The sequence below is a fragment of the Syzygium oleosum genome, unplaced genomic scaffold, assembly GCF_021117445.2.
Source record: "Syzygium oleosum isolate NSW1041296 unplaced genomic scaffold, Sole_v2.1 Sole_v2.58, whole genome shotgun sequence".
In the NCBI taxonomy this organism is placed as follows: domain Eukaryota; kingdom Viridiplantae; phylum Streptophyta; class Magnoliopsida; order Myrtales; family Myrtaceae; genus Syzygium; species Syzygium oleosum.
In genome coordinates, this window is record NW_026607542.1 from 489,949 (window position 1) to 501,452 (window position 11,504).

Below are 11,504 nucleotides of genomic sequence, written 5' to 3' on the forward strand. Positions count from 1 at the left end.
CAGCTAGCTTTTCCCTTCTGCATAATTGTTGAATGTTATCTGACTCATTTTTCGTGACCAAAATAACATTAAAGTATCAACGGTTAATACCACGAAATACCTTAAACTGGTACACCTGTGATAAATTTTTCCCAAACTATTTTTTTGATAACAAAAAACCCCAAACTAGTATACCCATGACAAATTTACTCCAAACTAATTTTTTGACCATAAAAAACCTTAAACTGGTACATTTGTGATAAATTTACCTTCATTAGTTTCCGTTAAATTGGATTACTACTACTAAAAACCATAAACCAATACACATGTGACAAACGGAGGGTAAAATCCCAAACTGGTACACACATCAACTATCACGCGTTATCCAAATCAGCAATTTGACGGTAAAATTTAACGGAAACTAACAAAGGATAAATTTATCATAGGTGTACCAACTTAGGATTTTTCGTGGTCAAAAAATTAAGGGGAAAATTTCAAATAAGGGCATGAAGTGGACTTTGTGTCTAATAAGGGCTTGAAGTGCCCTCATATTCTCAAATAAGGGTCTAAAGTAGATTTTATTTCGAATAAGGGCCTGAAATAGCTATGTCTATTTCAAAGAAGGGCTCGACTTTCAAGATGGTAAGTGCATTTTTGTCTTTTTACTTTTTTTGAATTTTTTTTCCTTTATTTTCTTTTTTCTTTATTTTTTTTTTCTTTTTCTGGTTTCTCTTTATTCTTCGCCGGTGGCCGACTAGCCACGGGCGAAGCCCCAGAAGGGATGGGCAAGGGTCACCCTCGCCCGATCTGGCGAGGGCCACCCTTGCTGACAATAGGCGAGGTCAACACTTAGTAGATCTGGGCGAGGGTTGCCTCGCTAGCTGCCGGCGAGGCGACCCTCATCCTGGGCGAGGATCGCCTCACTGAGGCGTGACTGGCCTCGCCCAAGGGAGGCCATCCCTCGCCAGCAACTGGCGAGGCGACCCTCACCCAGATCTGACGAGGGCGGCCTCGCCCAAGGCGAGGGCAACCCTTGCCCAGCCTTTCTCGGGCTTCATCGGTAGCCAGTGGTCGGCCACCGGCAAAGAACAAATAAAAAATCAGAAAAAGGAAAAAGGAAAAAAGAAAAGAAAGAATAAAGAAAGAAAAAGGAAAGAAAGGAAAAAAGAAAATATAATTATAATTTTCTTTGGACGAAAATGCCCTTGATCGGCCAGAATATTTCATTGATCGGCAACCAGCGAGGTCAGGCTCTTATTTGAAACTCTCATGGCCACTTCAAGCTCTTATTTGACACAATGTCCACTTCGGGCCCTTATTAAAGAAAATAATGGCATTTCAGGCCCTTATTTGGAATTTTCCCAAAATTAAATTTGGGTAAATTTATCACAAATACACCAATTGAGGGTTTTTCGTAGTATAACCCAAGTATCAATCATTCTCTATTTTCTTAACTTCATTAACGATATATAATAGAATATTTGATCAAGAAAACTGAGTCCGTCTATTTTCAAGTAACATTTTTTTTTTGGTAAAGGTAAGAATATGTATTACTTTTCAAAAACACCATATACAATATAGCGCCAAAGCCAACCCTTGACCCGATTAGGACACAGAAATGTCCGAACAAGGTCCACGTTGGTTCAGCAAGAACTATACAACAAGCCAAAGAGAGACCAACTAAATACAAGGTGACTTAATACACCGAATTAAGAGGCCATCTGGTTCGGTTCAAAGATTGAAGGTGGAAGACCCCACTTCCTTTGTAATTGCCGGTTCCTAGGAGTATCCTCAACTCCCCCAATGGATATGGCTTTATCCTTCACGACTTTGACTAAGTGCAAGCACATACCCAGGATATATATACACTCTTGTTTCTGAAGATGGCGTTGTTCCTTTCAGTCCAAATGACATGACATAGTGCACCAAAGGAAAATCTAGAGAGGCGGTGAGCAAAGGAAGATCCACCGCAAACTTTCATTGCCCACCTAATATGCTCTTGCCAAGGACGGTTGAGCCATGGAAGGTTGCATTTAGTTGCCCAGAAAGAAGCCAGCCTAGAAGTAGAAGTGCACTCAAAGAAGAGGTGGTTGATCGAATCTGGTCTATCACCACAGAAAACGCACAAGGCGGTGTCAATCCTGCGGATTTATAGGAGTACCTGGGAAGGTAGCCGGTTGAGAGAGATAAGCCACAAGAGAAAGGCATGTCGGGGGGCAATATGATGATCCCAAATGAATGAGTGACATGGGGCTGGATGCCCTTTCCTTCTGATATGATTCCAAGCTAGCGCTACCGAGAAAGAGTCAGAAGGATGTGAAGAACATATCAGTTTGTCCGGAGTATTCTCCACAAAAATTGGTGGTGAATCCGTCCAGCTCAGGATAGTGTCAAGTGTATATGAAGGTTGCCATAAACAATCATAGAATTTCCTAACCGAAGTATCCTGGGGGATCCGCGATTGGTATATGTCCACATTGCTGAATATGAGGTAGAGTGGGCCTTTGTTATGCCACCAATCAAACCAAAAGGACACCGAGCGTCCATTACCAATCTTCCACCGAAATAGTGCTTGGGCGGAAGCTCGCAAATCCAGAATTTTCTTCCATGTCCAAGAGCAAAATGTAGGTTTGGATACAATCCAAAAGTTTGATATTTTTAAGAAGGTTGAATGTATCCATTTTGCACCACATGGATTCCTTATCAGTAAAGAGAAGCCATATGTGTTTAAGAGTCATTGCTCTATTGTATTCCACAAGTCGCCGTATCCCAAGGCCACCTTCTTCTTTGGGTAAACATACAGCATTCCACGCTACCTTAGCTCCACCCATGCCAAGGTCAGGACCTTTCCATAGAAATTGTCGCAAAATAGCCTCAATTCTATATAATACTGATTTCGAAATAGAGAAGATAGTAGTCCAATACACTTGCATAGAATGCAGGACTGATTTGATGAGTTGTAACCGACCAGCGAAGGACAGGAAACGTTGAGTCCATGAGCGGGCTCGAGCCGTTATAGAATCAATCAAGATTTTACAGTCCTCTTTACGCAGTCTAGTCGATATAATAGGCACGCCTAAATAGCGAAAAGGGAATGTACCTTGTTGAAAGCCGAGGCATTGAAGTAATTGGCCATGCAGAACCGGATTCCCTCCCGAGAGGAAGATATTGCTTTTCCTATTATTCGGTTTAAGGCAAGACCAGTCGGAGAACAGGTCAAGAGATTCCTTAATTAGTTCAATCGACCTCAAGTGAGCTTCGAAGAAGAGGAGCACATCATCCGCAAAAAATAGATGAGAAATACGGGTTTTTGTGCATCGCCAAAACCAATGGAAATCCGGAGTGTCTGTTTTTGCCTTTAGAATTCCGGACAGGACTTCCATAACCAGTATGAAAAGATACGGCGATAGCGGATCGCCTTGTCATATACCTCGGCAACTAGCAAAAAACCCATGTAATTCCCCATTGATTGAAAACGAGAATTTGGTTGTTGACACACAAGCCATAACCAGCTTGACGAAGAAATCCGGAAATTTGAAGGCCTTTAGTGTCTTTTCAATGAACTCCCAGTCGACTGTGTCAAAAGCTTTCTGAAAATCCACTTTGATGGCACACTTAGGAAGGTAAGCCTCATGATGAAAGTCCGCGAACAACTCTTGAGCAATCATGATGTTGTCACTAATTCTACGTCCTTTAACGAAAGCCGTTTGGGAAGGGCTAATCAAAGTTGGTAAGACATGAGCAATACGCCTAGCCAGGATTTTAGAAATGCATTTGTAAAGGGTATTGCAACATGCAATCGGACGGAAATCAGTCATGGCCGAGGCATTAGGGGATTTCGGCACTAGAGTTAAAATGGTATTGTTTAACTCTTTAAGCATACAACCAGACTCAAAAAAATCTCTTACCGCCATGAGAATGGAGGGTCCAATGATCTCCCAAGAGGTTTTGAAGAAATCAACGTTATACCCATCCGGCCCTAGGGCTTTGCCTCTAGCAAGTGAAAACAGGGTAGACTGAATTTCCTCATCCGAAACCGATTGTGCTAGGCGGTTCCTCTGATTCTCATCTAAAACCCGGCCAATGAAATCCCTTATCTCACAGACAGATGGCTGGATAGACGTAGGATTACCATTGAGTAGCTCCTGAAAGTGACCAACAATGTGGTTCCTGACCACTTGTGGGTCAGTTAGTAGAACACCGTCATCAGCAGACACCGAAAGGATTCGATTTTGTAACCGCCTTTTGTTAACAAAATGATGAAAGAATTTAGTATTCATGTCCCCCTCTTTGAGCCATCGAATCCTGGATTTCTGACTGAAGAAGGATTCCTCTTGTAATCTCAGTGCAGAGAAGGATCGTATGTACTCCACTTCTCTATCAAGCAGGCTCTGATCAAAGGGATGACGCTCCAAGGCTACCTGAATAGCATATAGGTCTGATCTGGCCTGTTCAGTCCTTGTGGAAATAGCAAAGAATGAACTTCTATTCAAGTGTTTCAGCTTTGCTTTAAGCACCCGAAGTTTGCAGCAAATCATATACATAGGAGTGCCTACTATATGAGTATCCCAGACTTGAGTTACTAAGTCCAAGAATTTTGGATGTGTAGCCCAGAAGTTGAAAAACTTGAAAGGTTTATTGGAGCTAAGTGGCGGGAAAATTTTTATCACCATGGGGGAGTGATCAGAGATACCTGGCGCAAGGAAGGTGGCTTCCGAGAAGGAGAAAAGTTGGTTCCATAGGTCATTAATGAGCACTCGATCAATCTTGCGAAGTTTCCGATTATCACCTGAAGAATAAGTCCATGTGTATCTACAGCCCACATAACGAAGATCCTCTAGTCCCGCCTGGTTAAGGCAGTCCCCAAATTCATCAAAGGCCAGAATCCAGGGAGTTGTGCTACCCACTCTATCATCCGGGTCTCTAATGGCATTAAAATCTCCAGCAACAATCCAAGGCAGCTCACACGAAGAGAGCCGAATAAGGTCAGCCCAAAGCGACCGCCGATTCACAAATGTATGTTCTCTATATACTATTGTGATAAGACAAGATGTTTGTATATTCAAAAGCTTAAGCTGAGCATGAATCATTTGGCCAGAAGAGGAAATAATACTCGTCTCCAGCTCATTCGGGTCCCAACCGAACCGTATTCTACCAAGGGGGGAAAAATCATAGTTGGACACCCACCGCCAATTAGCGCATAAGCCTCTAGAAATATTAGCAAAAAGAGAGGCTTTTGCTTTTGTTTCCACAATACCAATACAAGAAAGACGGTTTGTCCTAATGAGGGCCCGAATTTCAGCTTGTCTAAGGGGTGCTACTAGACCCCTGATATTCCATATTTCAAAAAACATATATATAGGCGAGGAAGGTTACCTCTGGGATCTCTTTGCCTTCCTCCTCTTAGATTTTTTTTTTGAGGAGGACGGGCTATGTGCCTTAACAGGACACATCGAGCTAGGAGTTAAACCAGGGGAGGCCTTAGAAATCTCATCCGTGGCACTGGACGCCAAAGTTCGTGAACGAGTGTTGGGGGGGGGGGATACAACAGCTGATTCCATCTCCGCCATAACTTCTGAATCACTGTTCTTCTCCATTACTGTCCGGGAGTCAAGAGAGTCTTCTGAGGATGACTAAGAGTTTTGAGAAGGATCCTCACTCTGCTGGTCAGTTAGTCCAGCAGGACATAAAGCTGTGGAATGGCTCGGCTCTGCCTCAAAGACCTTGGAATAATTCAGATCAGTACCCATCAGGCCGGGTTCCACACCGGTATTCAAAACAGGAGGAAGGGGTTCCTCCTCCCCCAGATTCGGTGCCAATTGAGGATGAGACGCAGATTGAGGCTGGTTGATCGGCTTGCCATAAGGTTCTTTGCCTTTTTTCCTAGTGACGTGAGTCCAGCCATCTGCTCCTTGAGGTCGAACAATAGGCTGACCTCTATGTTCAGTATGTGCAGAGGCACATTCAAATCCACTGGAACCCAATTTATGGCCAAAAATGCCACAAGAAGAGTAAGCCAGAGGTTTCCATTCATATTCAATACTGATCAAATTCACCTCACCATCCCAACGAAACTTCACTGCTTCCACTCGGGATTTTGTGGCCTTAATTTCCACATAAACACGTGCATAAGAAATCCTGGTCATCTGTTCTGTTTGCACATCCACATATAGTGGTTTCCCAATGGCGCTGGCTATTCTTCCAATACCAGCCGGGGACCATAGAGAGAATGGGATATCTCTTAGTCTGACCCAAACCGGGAGAGTATCTAGAGAACCTTTCTTAAGCTTCAATTTCGAGTGCCATTGTTGGAGCATCAAAGTGCTACTAAAGATGGAAACCGGTCCCATATCAGTAATCTTCCTGCGGAAGTCAGCATTCGAAACTCAGAAGAAGTAGAACCCATTTTCATGTAGTTTTACATCAACTACTTGATCACCCCATGATTTCTTAATGGCTTCTTCAGTTAACTTGACGGAAATTTTCTTCCCTATATAGTGGCCAACAATACATTCCAGCCAAAGTGGATTCTCATCAGCAATTACCTCTGGTGTAATGTCCATAATCACTTCACCATCCTCCACCAGCGGTGGAACATATGCTAGGTTGTATCCTTTGGTCAATACCTTCGCCACATTTGCCCACGTTCTAGTTACGGGTGCAGGGGTGGGTTGGCCTTGAGGACGACTAAGGTTTTGTCCCACCACATTTCTTTTCCTATCTGTGTTGGGCCTGGGAGCAGAACGAATTGAAGGACCTGCATTATGAGCACGCCTAAGAGAACGGCTCCTATTCTTCGGGCGGCCCCTACTTCGGCTACGACTAGAATTGCCTTTCAAGAAAAGCCTAGGGCCAGAAGGAAGTTCAACCTCATGGGAAAAGGAGGTAGATTTTCTTTTGAGCTCTGCTGCCTTAGAGGTATCAGCAGGACCATCTACCGCCAGTTGAGTATCAGCAGGACCAACTACCACCGGTTGAGACTCAGCAACAAGGGAGAGGCCAGGAGAGGGGTTCCTTATAACCTCCTCCATAGGTTCGAAAATTAGCAAGCTACCACACCAATTTCACCAACCAGTCAACCCAATACAGCAACATATAAACCAGAACAGGGAATAGCAACAGCAGGTCTCCCACTACCCAGCATAAATGCGTCCACCAGACTCACAAAATCCAGCCCAACCACAGAAGAAGGGACACCGAAGAGAGAGTACCTACAGGAGGGGATGACGACCTCCACGAGGACAAACTAGCAGAAGGAGCACTCAGCGTGGCCGGATTTCTCAGAAAGAACGCACCAAGAGAACGATTCAGATCTGATGGCTCGGCCTCTACACTGAGAGAGAAGAGGAGCCCTTTGGAGGGGAAAGAGAAGGGAGTCCAGAGGACCTTACCTCCAAAAATCAGCTCCAACCACCACCGGAATCCGCCGGAATCAGCAAAACACCATCGGGTGAACAATACCCGCGAGATATCCGGGAGAGAGCATTTTCTGCTCGCATGAACAGTACCGCGAGATGGTGGAAATGAAAATTTTTTCAAGTAACATTTAATGGCCATGCAGACTAAAAAACTACAAACAACAACAAAAATCAAAGTTCAAGGGAGTATCACTTCTCAAAGTTGGGGACTATGGGGCAATGGTGCCAAAGATCAGGGGACCTTCAAGAAATTATCTTGGAAACTAAACGGTGATGCTTGGCCATCTCTTCTTAATTTCACATCTCCAATTCCCACATCATCTTCGGTGTGATATTTCTTGTTGAATGTGTCTAGAGTTTTGGGCAACTTCTTGAGCAAAAAGAGAAGCTCAGAGACGGAGACGAAGACGGATGATTGAAAGATGCGAGAAGACGGCCTGCCTAGCGCCCGGACAAGCTAGTTAGGTGGGAACCCGGCCAAGGGGTGGCTAGGCGTAAAGGCAAGACTAGCAGGACACCCAATAATTCTTTAGAATTAAAAGTTGTGGCCGGCTATTCGAACACCCGCAACCCCTCCCCCGGGCACCCAAACGTGTTTTAAACCCTATTTCGGTGAGCATCTTATGAAAAATGAGATTGCACGATTAAAAACCTCTTCGAGGTATTTCTAAGGTCTCTCTTAAGAGCTTTCTAAGGAAAGCACTTGAGATATCGAGTGAAACATCAGATTAGGATCGATTGGATGTAATTTGGGGCTTAGGTGTGACAAACCTTTTGATCTAATTTTGTTATTTGTAGCTCATAGTGGATTCTTCATCGCCGCTCTCCTCTTGGAAATGTTCCAGCATCCAAACCAAACTACGTAAATCTTACCATATTATTTTCTCTATTTATCACTTATTTTTCCATTCATCTCGCCAATGTGATCGATTGCACAATCCTCTTTCCAGCTTCAACAAGCTGGTATTGGAAATAGGTTAGGGTTTCTCATCGATTTAGGGTTTTTATGCTCAAGTGATTGAATGGATAATCGAAGTGCAATTGATCGTGGTTTTGATTTAGGATTTGATTCTAGAGCAAATTTGGGGGTTTTGTTGTAGCTTTCTTAATTGTTTTCGGGAACTCAAAAGCTGAGAAAGAGAGACTAGGTGTCATACTTTCTACAAGAACGACGGTGAAAGGCTCGGTGATATCTCTAGGTTCTACAGATAGAGACATCAGACAATCATGGCACATGCGAATACATGTCTTGCAACCGATTTTCCATGTCATGTCGCCTGTAATTATTGCCATTTCATGTCAACTCGTCGTCAATTCTTTGATTTGCCGACAAAGTACTACTTCAATCTAGGAAATACTGAGTAGAAACTACGGCATAGGTGACTTTCTACAGTGGCCTTCCACCTCGTTGGGATCAAATTTGTCATGTCATATTGCATTTAATTATTGTCATATCATGTCATTTTGTGCCCCCGAATCACCCGGATCCCACGAGTGAATAAAAAGTTTGATTTACATTGAATCTCACCTGAATCGCCATATCTATCCTCCTAAGGAGAGGTTTGGTTTCAACCCCGATTCAAACAGGAGAAGTACGCCATGCTATTGTGCCTTGGATGATCCACATCTCAGGGTTAGGCACTGATGAGTACAACATCTTATTTGCATTCAATTATCATGTCTTGTTGTATGTGATTATTGTCATGTTATGTCACTCTTGTGCTTTATAATAGAATTTTGTGTTCAATTGACATTTCCATTCGCATTTTTACACACATGGATTCATACCACTATGCACAAGAAAGCGTCCTCGTTAATCATTAGCGAAGTCAGATAGGTGCTTTGGCAACATTCAAGTTGTTAAAAACAAAAACGCATACTTAGGAACCGATTGATCAATGTTTTAGAACTCAATCAAAAAAATAAAACCATAATATCAAAAGGTTATCATGAGATGCTAATTTCTCCCTTGCGTAACTGAACCCTTGAACCTAAAACCTCATGTTGTCATTGGACCAGCTCTTTACAAGTGCACCTTGTTAGTTCACTTTCCCATCACTATTTGGACAATCTAGGTATTCTTTTTTTTTTTAATCCTAGGCTCGGACACTATGGTATTAGAATATACGATGAAAAGCTTAGTAGATTGTCCAAATAGTGATGGGGACAATCTAGGTATTCAATCGACCTACATTTACCTAAATTGATTGGTGGCAACTCCCATATCGTATTTAAGCTTTTCATTGTATACTTAGGATCTGAGAGATCCTTTGGGTCGAAGGCACCACCAGCGAACGGCCCCCCTTCCCCCCGACTTGCAAGATATGAGGCACTACACTAGTGATGAGATCAGAGTGTTAAAGTCATTTTCCTGATTAGATTCATGGGAGAGAGAGAGGTACTAAAAGAAAAAACACAGTGGCAAATTAGCTGCAAGAACTTTTATAATTCGACTTGTGATGATACCACAAACGATCCTTGAACTTTTGATATTGTGGGCAATGTCATCCCTGAACTTTTAATTTGTTCAATATGGTCCATAAATTTTAATCCAATATGCAATATAATCCTTAGATTATACAAAAATATCTAAAAGTTCATGGACCAGGACCACATTGAATATTGGACGAAAGTTCATAAATCACATTAAACAAATTAGAATTTTAGAGATGACATTGCACATTGAACCAAAGTTCATTAACTATATTGACCAAATTAAAAGTTTAGGTGATATTACACATTAGACTAAAATTCATAAATTATTTGTGTCATTTTTCCTTTCAACTTTCGTGTGAGGCTATATTATGTTTTTACAATACAAAAGGATTGGGAAAGGGCTGGCCAGGCCCATACCGGTTCCTTTCTATTTGACATCTATTTGGTTTATTCACAAGAATAAGGTCGGAATGATGCTTTCTACATCATCAAAATTACCTTATAATGTACGAATTACAACATGGTCTATCCAATGATTGATAATTCTCCTTTTACTAACTAGCTTCAACGCACGCGCTACACGTGCGGAATTGGTTTTTTTTAATAATTTTGTTTAAATAGCTATTTTAAATTAAATGTTAGCCTAAAATTATCGTAGGTTTACGTATCTTTTGTGTTCTTTGGAACGTGAAAGTAGTGGAGGAGAGCGCGTTTTATCTATATATATATATATTTTTTTTTTTTTTTTTTTTTTGTTTCATAGCATCTTGAATGGGTTGGTCTTCATCATCAACTATTCTTTGGCCGAAATCATCTACCTTATAAGCATTAAGAATTTGGTTTCTTTGTTCTTCTGTTAGATAATTATCCCACCATCCTTTTAGCTGACTAGTAAATCTTGCTACTAAAAGGTATGCTACCAAATGATCTGTGGTATCTGGGATAGTTTTATAAGTATTAGCAAGCATAATCATTTGGGTTAAAATATTTATAAGATTTTGTTCAGAAATACCATCTATGTTCCATTCATATATAGCATCAGAAGAGTATTTATTCTATATTTTTTAAGATGATTCTTCCATAAGTATATCAGGAGGTGTTGCCCTAGAAAAGTATAATTTTTGTGGATCTTTCCAAGTAATCTTATTTATTTCAGGGATTGATTATGTATCAGATTTATCTAAAACGTTAATATGTTTAGCAGTATCTTTAACAGTAAGGTTTTTGTATCATGGGAGTGTCAAGAGTTATAGAAGGTTCTGCTTTTCCTTTTCCTTTTTTAAGTCTTTTTCTTTCTTCTAAAACTCTAGCAAATTACATGCTAGGATTTTTTGGAAGTTCAAAATTTTTAAAAAGGGGTGTTTTTAAATTTTTTGAAATGTTTTTGGAGGAAGTGTTTTGGACTGCAGATTCTATTCGGTCCTATTGCTTTCCTATGGTATGAAGATGTTGATTTGAATAATTATTTTGTTCAACAATTTTCTTAGTACCTATACCTTCTATTTCTGAAGCGATTTTGAAAGGGGAAGCTACTATTTTGGTTTCTCTATGAGGAATTTTTATTTTTCTTAGAGGAGGATGATTGGATTCAATTATATGGCCGTTACGTAGTTTCCACTTATAAAATTGATCTAAAACAAAAAACCTGCTTTTCTTTTAAAAATTCTTTTT

The 11,504-nt window shown here is 41.3% G+C and overlaps 1 protein-coding gene across 1 annotated transcript; it reads right to left on the minus strand.

Annotated features, from left to right (window-relative positions):
• Nucleotides 1-2,525: 2,525 nt before the first annotated feature.
• LOC130137005 (uncharacterized) lies at nt 2,526-5,576 on the minus strand. The gene is made up of 3 exons (XM_056307696.1): nt 5,356-5,576; nt 3,410-5,130; nt 2,526-2,824 (listed from the first exon to the last, which is right to left on the minus strand). Exons 1-3 carry the CDS (start codon nt 5,574-5,576, stop codon nt 2,526-2,528), a joined length of 2,241 nt encoding a protein of 746 aa, XP_056163671.1.
• Between the last annotated feature and the right edge of the window lie 5,928 nt (nt 5,577-11,504).